Genomic DNA, 17,542 nt, shown 5'->3' on the forward strand with positions numbered 1-17,542 from the left:
TGAGAGAAATATTGCTACTGGTTTGACAAAAATAATTGCCTCCTGGGATTATGGTCGGATTTTCCGAATTTTAAAGCAAGGTCAAACACGCCTCATAATGTGTAGTCAAATATTCAGGTTTCAAACCATTTAAGTAGCTACATGTTGTCCAATGTATTCTGCCTCCAGCTCATTGCAAAGTGGTGTTTGTGACACGCTGAAGCCTGCCCACTGTTGCCTAAGCATTTGAATGGGGGGGGATGGGAAGTGAACTTCAATTACCAGTTAAGAAATAAGAGTAGCAATTTATTAATTTACATAATATTATAATATTTATAACATTGTACACTTTTTTATTATAATTTTATTCCACTAAATTATCCAAATAAAATCATAGACAAATAAGCATGACTGGTATGTAGTTCCATCAATTACTAAATGGCTAAAAAAAAGCTATATTTCACAATGGGATTTTTTCTTTCTTCTCCCAGACAATTGGCAGGTGTCAATTTTATATTTATCGTGTTTCTGTTAGCCGACTATTACCGGCAAACGGAAACCCTGCTATATTCACTACATGACCAAAACTGTTGCTCATCAACATCTCATTCCAAAATCATGATCATTAATATATATCCCCCGGATTTGCTGCAAAACAGCCTCTATTCTTCTGGGAAGGCTTTCCACTAGATGTCGGAACATTGCTGCTATAACAGCCTCCAGTCTTCTGGGAAGGCTTTCCACTAGATGTTGGAACATCTCTTCAGTGGGTCATATGATTGAGTGTAGTCTGGCCCAGGAGTGGGAAGGTGAACGGAAAGGCTCTGGAGCAACGAACCGCCCTTGCTGTCTCTGCCTGGCCGGTTCCCCTCTTTCCACTGGGATTCTCTGCCTCTAACCCTATTACAGGGGCTGAGTCACTGGCTTACTGGGGCTATCTCATGCCGTCCCTGGAAGGGGTGCGTCACCTGAGTGGGTTGATTCACTGATGTGGTCATCCTGTCTGGGTTGGCGCCCCCCCTTGGGTTGTGCCATGGCGGAGATCTTTGTGGGCTATACTCAGACTTGTCTCAGGATGGTAAGTTGGTGGTTGAAGATATCCCTCTAGTGGTGTGGGGGCTGTGCTTTGGCAAAGTGGGTGGGGTTATATCCTTCCTGTTTGGCCCTGTCCGGGGTGTTCTCAGATGGGGCCACAGTGTCTCCTGACCCCTCCTGTCTCAGCCTCCAGTATTTATGCTGCAGTAGTTTGTGTGTCGGGGGGCTAGGGTCAGTTTTGTTATATCTGGAGTACTTCTCCTGTCCTATTCGGTGTCCTGTGTGAATCTAAGTGTGCGTTCTCTAATTCTCTCCTTCTCTCTTTCTTTCTCTCTCTCGGAGGACCTGAGCCCTAGGACCATGCCCCAGGACTACCTGACATGATGACTCCTTGCTGTCCCCAGTCCACCTGACCGTGCTGCTGCTCCAGTTTCAACTGTTCTGCCTTATTATTATTCGACCATGCTGGTCATTTATTAACATTTGAATATCTTGGCCATGTTCTGTTATAATCTCCACCCGGCACAGCCAGAAGAGGACTGGCCACCCCACATAGCCTGGTTCCTCTCTAGGTTTCTTCCTAGGTTTTGGCCTTTCTAGGGAGTTTTTCCTAGCCACCGTGCTTCTACACCTGCATTGCTTGCTGTTTGGGGTTTTAGGCTGGGTTTCTGTACAGCACTTTGAGATATCAGCTGATGTACGAAGGGCTATATAAATACATTTGATTTGATTTGATTGCTGCTATAACAGCCTCCACTCTTCTGGGAAGGCTTTCCACTAGATGTTGGAACATTGCTGCTATAACAGCCTCCACTCTTCTGGGAAGGCTTTCCACTAGATGTTGGAACATTGCTGCTATAACAGCCTCCACTCTTCTGGGAAGGCTTTCCACTAGATGTTGGAACATTGCTGCTATAACAGCCTCCTCTCTTCTGGGAAGGCTTTCCACTAGATGTTGGAATATTGCTGCGGGGACTTGTTTCCATTCAGCCATACAAGCGTTTGTGTGGCTGGGCACTGATGTTGAGCGATTAGGCCTGGCTCACAGTCGGTCTTCCAATTCATCCCAAAGGTGTTCGATGGGGGTTGAGGTCAGGGCTCTGTGCAGGCCACTCAAGTTCTTCCACACAGACTGTTGCCACAAAGTTGGAAGCACAGAATGTCTACAATGTTCATTGTATGCTGTAGCAACACAATCTCACACTCAATTTGAGCAAATATGTACCAAAACTAATTTCAACATATTTAGTGCGTTTTTTGTTTTGCTGTGGCTTAATTCGACCCCACCTTTTTCTTTCAAGGCATTTTATACATGGCTATTTTGAATTTCATGAGGGTTGCTAGATTGGAGGGGGAAAAAGGTATTCTGTTATTTGAAAAAAATAAAATTTGTGGTATCGATGAAGGTATTTGATTGGGGAATGGGGATCCATTTTTATGACGTGATTTTATGATACACACGCGCAGAAACACTTAGACACAGACAAACACTCCCTGTGTTTCTACTCATGTTATTGCCGAACCACTGGCAGTACTCTGTTCAATCTAACCCTGGAATGTTATGATGATCCGAATATCTGGGAATCAACATTTGTCCTACCACTTTTAAAAGGGGGGAGATCCAACTCTTTTAAACAATTATAGGCCAATCTCAAAGGTGTCACCCCTGGTGAAAATACTTGAAACCCTTGTGAGTGAACAGCTAAAATAGTTTTTATTTACTAACTCTATTCGCTTCAGGAAGAAGCATAGCACAATTACACAGCACTGTGTCTCACTTTATTTAACTAGGCAAGTCAGTTAAGAACAAATTCTTATTTTCAATGACAGCCTAGGAACAGTGGGTTAACTGCCTGTTCAGGGGCAGAACGACAGATTTGTACCTTGTCAGCTCAGGGGTTTGAACTTGAAACCTTCCGGTTACTAGTCCAACGCTCTAACCACTAGGCTACGCTGCCACCCCAGTTGATCATGCTATACTAAGGCAGAGATTGTCGAGTGTAGGTCTTTCGGAGCATGCAGTTGCATGGGTTGCTAACTATCTGTCTGATAGCACTCTGTGCACTCAATTTGATGGTCTCATGTCTGTTAAATTGTCTGTCTTGAATGGTGTGCCCCAAGGCTCTGTACTTGGTCCTCTCTTATTCACTATTTATATAAATGATTGAGACAAAAATGTCCAGAATGCACAACTTCATTTTTATGCTGATGATACTGTTATTGATACTGTTGTGCCTCGTCTCTTACAAAAGCTTTCCAGAACTTGTAAACGGCTTTTTATACTGTTCAACATACCTTGTGTCAATTGACGCTTATCCTCAATACTGACTAAACTAAACTAATGGTGTTTTCTAAAGCAAGAAATCGACCTCTGAACCTTTCACCTATTACTACCTGTCAGGGCAAGGAGATTGAGGTTGTAACCTCATATAAATATCTTGGAATTTTAATTGATGACGGCCTCTCATCTTAAATTACATATTCAACAACTTACAAAAAAATTGAAGCTGAAATTGGGATTTTATTTTAGGAATAAGGCCTGTTACAGCTACATTTATGCCTTTACTAGACTATGGGGATATTTTATATATGAATGCTTCCGATCAGTGTTTGAGATCAATTGACACCCTTTACCATGGCACTTTGAGATTTATTTTAAACTGTAAAACCCTTACGCACCACTGCACTTGGTATACCAAGTTGTAGGCCAACATTTTTTGAACTAATATGCGTTTTCTTATTTATGCTTTTGGTCTTGGAACAGTAAATGAAAGTGTAGCCGTCAGCTAGAGATGTCGTGCTGGAGCTGGCAGGGCTTCGTAGTCTTGCATGATGTCTCGGCTAATTGAGCTGAGAGTAAATGGAGCAGAATGTATTGATTAAAGTCACCTTGTCAGAGAGAGATTTACACGGTTATCAAAACAGCAGGGAAAGCCTACATGAAACACAGACCTTGTTTGAGGTGTTCTAACACTTCTTGTATTTATGAGAAGTATTGACATGTTGAATGACACATCAGACACCCATGCACACCCCACAAGAGGTCTCATCACTGTCCCTAAGACCAGAACAGACTATGGGAGGTGCACAGTACTACATAGAGACATGACTACATGGAACTCTATTCCACAGTACTACATAGAGACATGACTACATGGAACTCTATTCCACAGTACTACATAGAGCCATGACTACATGGAACTCTATTCCACAGTACTACATAGAGACATGACTACATGGAACTCTATTCCACAGTACTACATAGAGACATGACTACATGGAACTCTATTCCACAGTACTACATAGAGCCATGACTACATGGAACTCTATTCCACAGTACTACATAGAGCCATGACTACATGGAACTCTATTCCACAGTACTACATAGAGCCATGACTACATGGAACTCTATTCCACAGTACTACATAGAGCCATGACTACATGGAACTCTATTCCACAGTACTACATAGAGCCATGACTACATGGAACTCTATTCCACAGTACTACATAGAGCCATGACTACATGGAACTCTATTCCACAGTACTACATAGAGCCATGACTACATGGAACTCTATTCCACAGTACTACATAGAGCCATGACTACATGGAACTCTATTCCACAGTACTACATAGAGCCATGACTACATGGAACTCTATTCCACATCAGGTAACTGATGTAGCAGTAGAATCAGATTTAAACAACAGGTAAAAATACCCCTTATGGAACAGCGAGGACTGTGAAGCAACACAAACATAGGCACAGACACATGCATACACACATACGCACTATACACACACGTACACATGGATTTAGTACTGTAGATATGTGGTGGAGTAGGTGCCTGAGGTCACACAGTGTGTTGTGAATGTATTGTAATGTTTTAAAATGGTATAAACTGCCTTAATTTTGCTGGACTCCAGGAAGAGTAGCTGCTGCCTTGGCTAATGGGGATCCATAATCAACTCCAGGAAGAGTAGCTACTGCCTTGGCAGGAACTAATGGGGATCCCTAATAAACCCCAGGAAGAGTAGCTACTGCCTTGGCAGGAACTAATGGGGATCCATAATAAACCCCAGGAAGAGTAGCTGCTGCCTTGGCAGGAACTAATGGGGATCCATAATCAACTCCAGGAAGAGTAGCTGTTGCCTTGGCAGGAACTAATGGGGATCCATAATAAACCACAGGAAGAGTAGCTGCTGCCTTGGCAGGAACTAATGGGGATCCACAATAAACCCCAGGAAGAGTAGCTGCTGCCTTGGCAGGAACTAATGGGGATCCATAATCAACTCCAGGAAGAGTAGCTACTGCCTTGGCAGGAACTAATGGGGATCCATAATAAACCCCAGGAAGAGTAGCTGCTGACTTGGCAGGAACTAATGGGGATCCATAATAAACCCCAGGAAGAGTAGCTGCTGCCTTGGCAGGAACTAATGGGGATCCATAATAAACCCCAGGAAGAGGGTCCAGCAAAATATTAACGGTGCTCCATCATAAAAACAGAAATACATGTTAACATGTTGATGTAGGTTGCTAATGTCAGTTGAACTTTAGTAGTGATGTTGGTAACTAAGGCTGTGTTTACACAGGCAACCCAATTCTGATCTTTTTCCACCAATAATTAGTATTTTGACCAATCAGATCAGCTTGTTTTTCTAATCGCTAATCATTTTGCCAATCAACATATCAGAATTGAGCTGCCTGTGTAAATGCAGCCTAAGAAGTCTCCAGGAGATTCTCCCGAGTGGCGCAGTGATTGGGAGTCCCACAGGGCGGCGCGCTACTGGCCCAGCGGAGTCCGGTTCAGGGTTTGGCATGGGGTAGGCCATCATTGTAAATAATAATTTGTTCTTAACTGACTTTCCTAGTTAAATAAAGGTTGGATAAAAAAATTATAATAATAATAATTGACTAGGTTATTGTTATAGTGGGGAATGTGTCCATAATTATTACTTTCCTGAATTACTCCCATTTCCTACTCAAACCCCCGAGCTGACAAGGTACAAATCTGTCGTTCTGCCCCTGAACAGGCAGTTAACCCATTGTTCCCAGGCCGTCATTGAAAGTAAGAATTTGTTCTTAACTGACTTGCCTGGTTAAATAAAGGTGAAAAAAAGAAAGAAATGTCCTTGTTTACTCTCAGTACCCCCCCCCCCCCCCCCCCCCAGATGGATAGAATTAACCACAATATGTATTGCTTTGCCTTTGAATACCTTTCAGATAGATCAGTGATCATGAAGGAGAGGAACAAAGGAAATCCAGCAGTAGTCTAGCTTGTGTTTCTGTGCCCTAAGCCAAAGCAAACAAACCAACTCAAATATCAAAGTTGTCCGTTAAACTCTTAACTGTTCGAGAAGTATGCTCAGAGGGAGGGAAGTGAGCTGGTGTTATCTGTGTGGTGGGGGGGGGGAGTACAGTAAATATACAGCCCAGAGCCCAGCCTAGAACCGAGCCCAGAGCCCAGCCTAGAACAGAGCCCAGCCTAGAACCGAGCCCAGAGCCCAGCCTAGAACAGAGCCCAGCCTAGAACAGAGCCCAGAGCCCAGCCTAGAACCAAGCCCAGAGCCCAGTCCAGCCTAGAACCAAGTCCAGACCAAAGCCTCAAGCCCAGAGCCCAGCCTAGAACCAAGTCCAGACCAAAGCCTCAAGCCCAGAGCCCAGCCTAGAACCAAGCCCAGAGCTAAGCCTCAAGCCCAGAGCCCAGCCTAGAACCGAGCCAAGTCTCAAGCCCAGAGCCCAGCCTAGAACCAAGCCCAGAGCCCAGCCTAGAACCGAGCCAAGCCTCGAGCCCAGTCTAGAACCAAGCCCAGCCGAGAACCGAGCAAAGTCTCAAGCCCAGAGCCCAGTCTAGAACCAAGCCCAGAGCCAAGTCTCAAGCCCAGAGCCCAGCCTAGAACCAAGCCCAGAGCCCAGTCTAGAACCAAGCCCAGAGCCAAGTCTAGAGCCAAACAAAGCCTTAAAGGGCCAATCTGCAGTTTCTACATCCATGTTTGTACTTATAAAGTAATGATGTGTACCCATTGATTCTCAAAAAAATATAACTTATAAATGCCTCATAGGCTCATCTGTCGTACCCCATCAGAACCCCAAATACATGCTTGTTTTACTCCAATGTTAGTAAACAAAGTATATGTAAAAAAATTAAATACAAATATTTTTAGCCTCAAAAGCTTTTGATATCATGGATTATCAGTCCTTGCGTCCATAGCTCCATCTAATGAATGAGTTACACAGAGTTACACATAAATAAACGTACAGACAGTAACAGTCAGTCCTTGCGTCCATAGCTCCATCTAATGAATTTGAGAGTGGTTACATTTCTCCAGGCCCATCCGTCAGCTTTATACCAAAACAGGGGTGGGGATACGCTTTGTTTCAACAGCTGATTGCACCTCTGTCGGAGCTAGTCTGTGTTCTATGAAAACACTGTCATGTTAGTGGTTACTTCGTCTGGCAGTTAAGGGTGTGGTGAGCCTGAAGTGTGTGTGTGTGTGTGCTTACAGTACTGTAAATACTACACACTGTATAATTCATTACAGGTGTCTACATTATAGCTGGTGAGGTCTTAGTTAACATGATATAGAAGGCATCATCCTACACTGTATGGAGATGATTGAAAGAAACATATCTGTATTTCCATGTACACAACCGTTCAGTTTATCTCACCTTTTGTTTTTTTTGGAGGTCGGGGGGGGGGGGGGGCAGAGACACACTGTGTTCTGTTTGATTTACTCCAGCTGTTCGACGGAACCTCAGAACTCTCTCTGTTCTCCTGGAACTCTGTCCCAGAATTCCCTCCTGTCTTTGTTCAGCTCTATTATTTACTGTCGGCTGAGTCATAGGGTCTGGCCTGGGGGGTTGGTGGTGGTGGTGGGGGGGGGGGGGGGGTGGTATCAACGGTAACGGTTAGAGGAAGAGGATGTTATCAGTTTCTTCTCTGTGGAACTGTTAACTCTTCACATCCTGGGTTCTATCCTTTTTGACTTGTCACTTTGTGACAAAGGGACCATTTGTTGTTGTTGTTGTTGTTGTGTATGTACATATGTGTGTTAAGAAATTATTTAGGTTGGCCTGCCTGCTATTTCATGTGTAAATTTACACCGCATGCCCTATGTCCTCTTGCCCTAGTTTTAAACTGCCAGTTATTTTACTTGAGTCATTTTCTATTAAGGTATCTTTAGTCTCCCCCCCCCCCCTCCCCCAGTGCTGCACAGTGAAACAGGACGGCCATGTTTCTTATCCTCTGACGCCCCCTTCTGGTGAGACGGACAAGTGTGACTGCAGAGGCATTGATCGGAACTGCTTGGGGGGAAATTGATCTAAGATATGACGTCATCCCATCTAAAAGCAGAAGTGCCAATCTTTCCCTTTTGCGAAGTATTGAGGTCTGCAGACTAACGTCTGACTCGTCCTTTTCTCCATTCAATAGTGCTCCATCATTGCCAAATGCACAACAAGAGCAGCGGAGTTGACCAGTCACCACCATGGACAGCACTAGCAGCAATACAGTGTTGGGTAACAGTGTTGCGATAGAATAGAAAGAGGCTCATCCCACTGTAACACTTACTGTCTCCTCCGTTTGACCAGGGCCCTATGATCCCTGTAAGACCTGAGCCTGTAGGACTCAATCAGTCCTATGAGCCTGTAGGACTCAATCAGTCCTATGGGCCTGTAAGTCCTATGAGCCCTATGATCCCTGTAAGACCTATGGGCCTGTAGGACTCAATCAGTCCTATGAGCCTGTAGGACTCAATCAGTCCTATGAGCCTGTAGGACTCAATCAGTCCTATGAGCCTGTAGGACTCAATCAGTCCTATGAGCCTGTAGGACTCAATCAGTCCTATGAGCCTGTAGGACTCAATCAGTCCTATGGGCCTGTAAGTCCTATGAGCCCTATGATCCTTATGTGGCCAATGAACTCTATGAGTCCTATGGGCCTTGTGTCCTATGATCCTTATGTGGCCAATGAGTCCTATGATCCCTATGTCCCCTGGTCAAAATTACAGCATTACATATGGAATAGGTAGTGAATATAGGGAATAGGTAGTGAATATAGGGAATAGGTAGTGAACATAGGGAATAGGTACTGGGAATAGGGAATAGGTACTGAATATAGGGAATATGTACTGGGAATAGGGAATAGGTAGTGTGTATAGGGAATATGTACTGTATATAGGGAATAGGTCATGTATATAGGGAATATGTACTGTATATAGGGAATAGGTCATGTATATATGGAATAGGTACTGAATATAGGGAATAGGTACTGAATATAGGGAATAGGTACTGAATATAGGGAATAGGTACTGGGAATAGGTACTGTATATAGGGAATAGGTACTGAATATAGGGAATAGGTACTGTATATAGGGAATAGGTACTGTATATAGGGAATAGGTACTGAATATAGGGAATAGGTACTGAATATAGGGAATAGGTACTGAATATAGGCAATAGGTACTGGGAATAGGTAGTGAATATAGGGAATAGGTACTGTATATAGGGAATAGGTACTGGGAATAGGTACTGTATATAGGGAATAGGTACTGGGAATAGGTACTGTATATAGGGAATAGGTACTGTATATAGGGAATAGGTACTGAATATAGGGAATAGGTACTGAATATTGTGAATAGGTACTGAATATAGGCAATAGGTACTGGGAATAGGTAGTGAATATAGGGAATAGGTACTGGGAATAGGTACTGAATATAGGGAATAGGGTGCTATTTGCAAGCAGCCACTGTTATGGCTTCCCTGTTTATTTAAACTACAGACATTGGATTGTATTGATCCCTACCAAATAACAGTGGAGATTGGTTTTGCTTGAGGTGCATTTTTCCATGTGAGAGGTATTAGAGGGATCCTTAATCAGACACACCTCCTTATATTTGTGTCCAAAAATGGCACACTATTCCCTACATAGTGCACTACTTCAGACCAATGTAGGGAATAGGGTGCCATTTTGGGATGCATTCTTTGTGTGCATTGGAGTGAAAAATATCAAAATACTTCCACTCATTTGATCCACATTTGTAACTCTTGTCCTTCTGTTGAATTTCAAACGCCAGATAAATGCATCCTGTTAAGACCACAAAGACACGTCATTGGTTGAATGTAATAAATTACACATTTTTATTGGTGCACAAAATGTACAAAATAACAAGCAAATGGACAGCTCCCCTTTAGTCCCCCCCCCCTAGATGAAGACCCTTTACCTCCCCCCCCTAGATGAAGACCCTTTAGTCCCCCCCCTCCTAGATGAAGATCCTTTACCCCCCCCCCCCCCCCTAGATGAAGACCCTTTACCCCCCCCTAGATGAAGACCCTTTAGTCCCCCCTCCTAGATGAAGACCCTTTACCCCCCCCCCCTCCTAGATGAAGCCCCTTTAGTCCCCCCCCCTAGATGAAGCCCCTTTAGTCCCCCCTCCTAGATGAAGACCCTTTACCCCCCCCCCCTAGATGAAGACCCTTTAGTCCCCCCCCTCCTAGATGAAGACCCTTTACCCCCCCCCCCTAGATGAAGACCCTTTAGTCCCCCCTCCTAGATGAAGCCCCTTTAGTCCCCCCTCCTAGATGAAGCCCCTTTAGTCCCCCCCTCCTAGATGAAGCCCCTTTAGTCCCCCCCTCCTAGATGAAGCCCCTTTAGTCCCCCCCTCCTAGATGAAGCCCCTTTAGTCCCCCCCTCCTAGATGAAGCCCCTTTAGTCCCCCCCTCCTAGATGAAGCCCCTTTAGTCCCCCCCTCCTAGATGAAGCCCCTTTAGTCCCCCCCTCCTAGATGAAGCCCCTTTAGTCCCCCCCTCCTAGATGAAGCCCCTTTAGTCCCCCCCTCCTAGATGAAGCCCCTTTAGTCCCCCCCTCCTAGATGAAGCCCCTTTAGTCCCCCCTCCTAGATGAAGCCCCTTTAGTCCCCCCTCCTAGATGAAGCCCCTTTAGTCCCCTCTCCTAGATGAAGCCCCTTTAGTCCCCCCTCCTAGATGAAGCCCCTTTAGTCCCCCCCTCCTAGATGAAGCCCCTTTAGTCCCCCCTCCTAGATGAAGCCCCTTTAGTCCCCCCCTCCTAGATGAAGCCCCTTTAGTCCCCCCTCCTAGACGAAGCCCCTTTAGTCCCCCCCTCCTAGATGAAGCCCCTTTAGTCCCCCCCTCCTAGATGAAGCCCCTTTAGTCCCCTCTCCTAGATGAAGTTTGAATTTCTTTGAAACATATGACTCACTATAGCAAGTCCAATGGTCCAAGCCAAGCCGTTGGATTTCTGAGAGAGACAACACATACCCAATGTCAGCTTCACTGAACAATTAAAAAGGAATAAAAACACCTTTTATGTCAGAACTTTTACAACATGCCGTCTATATATTTATACAGAATATGCTTGTGCCACATACCCCTGTATAGAAACTACATTATGAGCTCAAATGAAGTTAGAATGAGGTCTATCGACATGGAAAGTACAACAATGCTTTGTAAAATCTCCTTTTGAAATTATTTATTTTCAATACCCACTTATTCAGTGACTTAACTGTTTATTTGCCTCATACTAAAAGAAGAACTCTCTAGTGGATCATAAGCACACTTGTTATTGTTTTTGTGTATTTTATTCTGGAGGACCCGAGCTGGCCTTGTAGGAGCCTGATGAGAAAATACTCAGCTCGCTCACTTATTTACACTGCGAATCTCTGAGTGATCTAATGACTCTGCCTCTGTGTGTGTGTGTCTCTGCATGTATCTATCCTCTTATGATGTTGCCTTAGTCCCTCCCTGATAGGCTTGTCTCTGCCCTTCTCTTTATGTTTTAAATCAAATTGTATTGGTCACATACACATGGTTAGCAAATGTTAATGCGAGTGTAGCGAAATGCTTATGGTCAATATCTCCTTAAATAACCCCCTAGAGATAGATATCTAGTAGTCAGTCACTATCTCCTTAACCCCCTAAAGAGAGAGCTCTAGTAGTCAGTCACTATCTCCTTAACCCCCTAAAGAGAGAGCTCTAGTAGTCAGTCACTATCTCCTTAACCCCCTAGAGATAGATATCTAGTAGTCAGTCACTATCTCCTTAACCCCCTAAAGAGAGAGCTCTAGTAGTCAGTCACTATCTCCTTACCCCCTAAAGAGAGATATCTAGTAGTCAGTCACTATCTCCTTAACCCCTTTAAAGAGAGAGCTCTAGTAGTCAGTCACTATCTCCTTAACCCCTTTAAAGAGAGAGCTCTAGTAGTCAGTCACTATCTCCTTAACCCCCTAAAGAGAGAGCTCTAGTAGTCAGTCACTATCTCCTTAACCCCCTAAAGAGAGAGCTCTAGTAGTCAGTGACTATCTCCTTACCCCCTAGAGATAGATATCTAGTAGTCAGTCACTATCTCCTTAACCCCCTAAAGAGAGAGCTCTAGTAGTCAGTCACTATCTCCTTAACCCCCTAGAGATAGATATCTAGTAGTCAGTCACTATCTCCTTAACCCCTTTAAAGAGAGAGCTCTAGTAGTCAGTCACTATCTCCTTAACCCCCTAAAGAGAGATATCTAGTAGTCAGTCACTATCTCCTTAACCCCCTAAAGAGAGAGCTCTAGTAGTCAGTCACTATCTCCTTAACCCCCTAAAGAGAGAGCTCTAGTAGTCAGTCACTATCTCCTTACCCCCTAAAGAGAGATATCTAGTAGTCAGTCACTATCTCCTTAACCCCCTGAAGAGAGAGCTCTAGTAGTCAGTCACTATCTCCTTAACCCCCTAAAGAGAGATATCTAGTAGTCAGTCACTATCTCCTTAACCCCCTAAAGAGAGAGCTCTAGTAGTCAGTCACTATCTCCTTAACCCCCTAAAGAGAGAGCTCTAGTAGTCAGTCACTATCTCCTTAACCCCCTAAAGAGAGATATCTAGTAGTCAGTCACTATCTCCTTAACCCCCTAAAGAGAGAGCTCTAGTAGTCAGTCACTATCTCCTTAACCCCCTAAAGAGAGAGCTCTAGTAGTCAGTCACTATCTCCTTACCCCCTAGAGATAGATATCTAGTAGTCAGTCACTATCTCCTTAACCCCCTAAAGAGAGAGCTCTAGTAGTCAGTCACTATCTCCTTAACCCCCTAAAGAGAGAGCTCTAGTAGTCAGTCACTATCTCCTTAACCCCCTAAAGAGAGAGCTCTAGTAGTCAGTCACTATCTCCTTAACCCCCTAAAGAGAGAGCTCTAGTAGTCAGTCACTATCTCCTTAACCCCCTAAAGAGAGATATCTAGTAGTCAGTCACTATCTCCTTAACCCCCTAAAGAGAGAGCTCTAGTAGTCAGTCACTATCTCCTTAACCCCCTAGAGATAGATATCTAGTAGTCAGTCACTATCTCCTTAACCCCCTAAAGAGAGAGCTCTAGTAGTCAGTCACTATCTCCTTACCCCCTAAAGAGAGATATCTAGTAGTCAGTCACTATCTCCTTAACCCCTTTAAAGAGAGAGCTCTAGTAGTCAGTCACTATCTCCTTACCCCCTAAAGAGAGATATCTAGTAGTCAGTCACTATCTCCTTAACCCCCTAAAGAGAGAGCTCTAGTAGTCAGTCACTATCTCCTTAACCCCCTAAAGAGAGAGCTCTAGTAGTCAGTCACTATCTCCTTACCCCCTAAAGAGAGATATCTAGTAGTCAGTCACTATCTCCTTAACCCCCTAAAGAGAGAGCTCTAGTAGTCAGTCACTATCTCCTTAACCCCTTTAAAGAGAGAGCTCTAGTAGTCAGTCACTATCTCATTAACCCCCTAAAGAGAGAGCTCTAGTAGTCAGTCACTATCTCCTTAACCCCCTAAAGAGAGAGCTCTAGTAGTCAGTCACTATCTCCTTAACCCCCTAAAGAGAGATATCTAGTAGTCAGTCACTATCTCCTTAACCCCCTAAAGAGAGAGCTCTAGTAGTCAGTCACTATCTCCTTAACCCCCTAAAGAGAGAGCTCTAGTAGTCAGTCACTATCTCCTTAACCCCCTAAAGAGAGAGCTCTAGTAGTCAGTCACTATCTCCTTAACCCCCTAAAGAGAGAGCTCTAGTAGTCAGTCACTATCTCCTTAACCCCTTTAAAGAGAGAGCTCTAGTAGTCAGTCACTATCTCCTTAACCCCCTAAAGAGAGATATCTAGTAGTCAGTCACTATCTCCTTAACCCCCTAAAGAGAGAGCTCTAGTAGTCAGTCACTATCTCCTTAACCCCTTTAAAGAGAGAGCTCTAGTAGTCAGTCACTATCTCCTTAACCCCCTAAAGAGAGAGCTCTAGTAGTCAGTCACTATCTCCTTAACCCCCTAAAGAGAGAGCTCTAGTAGTCAGTCACTATCTCCTTAACCCCCTAAAGAGAGATATCTAGTAGTCAGTCACTATCTCCTTAACCCCCTAAAGAGAGAGCTATAGTAGTCAGTCACTATCTCCTTAACCCCTTAAAGAGAGAGCTCTAGTAGTCAGTCACTATCTCCTTAACCCCCTAAAGAGAGAGCTCTAGTAGTCAGTCACTATCTCCTTAACCCCCTAAAGAGAGAGCTCTAGTAGTCAGTCACTATCTCCTTAACCCCCTAAAGAGAGAGCTCTAGTAGTCAGTCACTATCTCCTTAACCCCCTAAAGAGAGATATCTAGTAGTCAGTCACTATCTCCTTAACCCATTTAAAGAGAGATATCAAGCAGTGTTACAAGGCTTGTTGTAGTCACTATCTCCTTAACTCAATCCTCACCTTCTGATGATGCAGTAGCTTTGGCACTTGTTGTATGAAAAGTTGTATGAACTGTAATGTGGATAATAAAAAGGTTTTGGCACCATAAAGAGGTCTGAATCACCAACCCTATTTACGGTGTAACTAGTGCCAAGAACACCCACAGCTCCCATGGTTACGATGCAAGTGGATGGGAGGGGGCGGGGTTAGGATCAATAGGAGTGGTTGTATGATGAGGAAATCAACATGGAGTGTCTGGGTGCATCTCAATACGCGAAAAATAGATTTCCCTCCATGTCTCCTTTCTGACTTTCCTTCATCTGCAATGATGTGAAAGAGCTGAGCAAAGTGAGAGCTCATTTCTGGTTTGTATCCATCACATTACCTTAACTTAACACCTGTGTTTTCAGTTCAGTGCAGATGAAGGAGAGGAAATGAGGAGAGGGTGAGGAGTGGAGGAAGCCCCTTTAGACGATTGGGATGGACCCTCAATGCAGAGACTGAGCCTAATCTACACAGGTGCCCAGTCCCAAACCAATACCTCATCCCGATCCCTAGTACCTTGTTGGCTACCTGACAGCTTGTTTTGGATTTGTACTGCATATAACTCCAAGTCCTTTTAGATTGGAGGAGTCAGGACTTTTGGAAAGGGACAAGCTATTGGTTTGGAATCAGGCCGTTTTGTCATTCCCAGTCTTATTCTTTAATGTTTGTAATGGAGCCTGGTGGAAATCTTTACAGAGGCTACTTAGAGACGAACAGACAGCGTTGTTTATATTCTACACCAGTGCAAAAATACTTTTCAGACTAACGTTGTTGTACGGAATATGAATCTTTTTGTGTTTATTTTCAGTTTTTTTTTTGTTTGAGTTTTGTTTACTTGACTGTAGATTTTCTAATAAAGCTTTTTCCTGGTTGTTCTTCTTCTTTAGTCTTATTAATATAGCTTTTTCCTTGTTGTTCTTCTTCTTTAGTCTTATTAATATAGCTTTTTCCTTGTTCTTCTTCTTCTTTAGTCTTATTAATATAGCTTTTTCCTTGTTGTTGTTCTTCTTTAGTCTTATTAATATAGCTTTTTCCTTGTTCTTCTTCTTTAGTCTTATTAATATAGCTTTTTCCTTGTTCTTCTTCTTAGTCTTATTAATATAGCTTTTTCCTTGTTGTTCTTCTTCTTTAGTCTTATTTCCATCTTGTAACACTTGTTTATGTTTTTTGTTTCGCAATTTTTCTCTTTAATATATATCTCTATAGTTTCTCTTCCTTCATTTTCTTTTTTACAAAATGGGAGACAGAATGATGAGCAACACATAGACTTGTTCTTTTCATCAGCGCTTCTTATCAGACCGGATCATTTTGCTTTTCATTCTTGCAAACAAACAGGATTCAGCACACCACAGTTTGTTCTCCCTTCGTTCTTCTTCATCTCCCTCCGTGTTCACTATCTTATCTTCCTTCCCTCTCTCTGCTCCTCTCACTCTCATTGGAGAAGAGCCCTGATTTGTTTGGAGGTGCTGTCGTCGTTTAGATGTCGGGTCGTATACCTGGAGAGGAAGAGGAGGAGAGAAAGACACATGAGATGAGTATATGTACATACAAGCTACACGCTCTACCTCTGTCTGTCTCTCTGTCTACTCTCTCTCTGCCCCTCTCTCTCTCTGCCTCTCTCTCTCTGCCTCTCTCTCTCTCCCTCCCTCCCTCCCTCTCTCCTCACCTCAGTGCATTCAGTAGTCCCTCCACGCTGTTGGAAGGCTGTTCTTTCAGCACCTTGATGCAGCCCTTCATCTGTACGCACACAAACCAAAGATACACACCGCTTTAGACTAAGGTCATCACCCTACTTGAGGACATCAAGGCATGTGTGGTCAGATAGAATCAGCATTTTAAGTAGTATAAGAGTAGAAACCTGGATGTTTGTGTGTCTTACGTCTATTTTGGAGGTCTTGGCAAAGGCTCCTACAGGGTGGACATGGTCGTAGAGAATGATCACTCCCACCATCACCCTCATACAGAACAACATGGTGTCTGTGTTGGTGAACCTACAACGGTACTCACTATGGAGAGAGGAGAGGGACGGAGGGGGAAGGGATCGGAGAGAGGTAGGTGGGGGGGGAGGGAGAAAGGGAGAGGGGGAAGAGAGAGAGAGGAAGGGGGAAAGGGGTGGAGAGAGAGGGAAAGAGAGGGAGGGTGAGAGAGGCAGAGAGGTGTAGAGAGAGGCAGAGGGAGGGTGAGAGAGTAAGGGGGTAGAGAGAGGAAGGGGGAGGGTGAGAGAGTAAGGGGTAGAAAGAGGGAGAGAGAGGCAGAGGGAGGGTGAGAGAGAGGCAGGGGGAGGGTGAGAGAGTAAGGGGGTAGAAAGAGGGAGAGAGAGGCAGGGGGAGGGGGAGAGAGTAAGGGGGTAGAAAGAGGGTGAGAGAGTAAGGGGGATGGTGAGAGAGTAAGGAGGTAGAAAGAGGGAGAAAGGTGCAGAGGGAGGGTGAGAGAGAGGCAGAGGGAGGGTGAGAGTAAGGGGGTAGAAAGAGGGAGAGAGAGTAAGGGGGGAGAGAGAGGCAGAGGGAGGGTGAAAGAGTAAGGGGGTAGAGAAACGGAGAGAGAAAGAGAGCGGGATTGTTATTGCTTTAATCAGCTTTAAGACGCTGATGTTCTTTTGGATAATGACTTTTATGATAATGAGTTATCATGCCAATAATGTGTCAACAGCAACCTTGGGAAATTCCTCTGCATTATCATTAACAGCAGACTCAATGAAAACAATGTACTGAGCAAATGTCAAATTGGCTTTTTACCAAATTACAGACCACGTTTTCACCCTGCACACCCTAATTGACAAACAAACCAAACCAAAGACGGTCTTCTCAAGCTTTGTTGATTTCAAT

General features: G+C 44.1%; 1 protein-coding gene across 5 annotated transcripts in view; it reads right to left on the minus strand.

Annotated features, from left to right (window-relative positions):
- Positions 1 to 14,852: 14,852 nt before the first annotated feature.
- The window catches only part of LOC116354507 (protein FAM49A), a 135,832-nt gene continuing 133,142 nt past the window's right edge, over positions 14,853 to 17,542 (minus strand). For all 5 annotated transcript variants that reach the window (XM_031795024.1, XM_031795028.1, XM_031795025.1 and 2 more), the window contains 3 exons: positions 16,597 to 16,723; positions 16,384 to 16,454; positions 14,853 to 16,213 (listed from right to left, as the gene is read on the minus strand). In XM_031795024.1, coding sequence (XP_031650884.1) covers positions 16,150 to 16,213; positions 16,384 to 16,454; positions 16,597 to 16,723 — 262 coding nt within the window. In that variant the 3' untranslated portion in view covers positions 14,853 to 16,149. The remainder of the gene's footprint in view (positions 16,214 to 16,383; positions 16,455 to 16,596; positions 16,724 to 17,542) is intronic.

Source organism: Oncorhynchus kisutch, linkage group LG17 (assembly GCF_002021735.2).
Source record: "Oncorhynchus kisutch isolate 150728-3 linkage group LG17, Okis_V2, whole genome shotgun sequence".
Taxonomy (NCBI): Eukaryota; Metazoa; Chordata; class Actinopteri; order Salmoniformes; family Salmonidae; genus Oncorhynchus; species Oncorhynchus kisutch.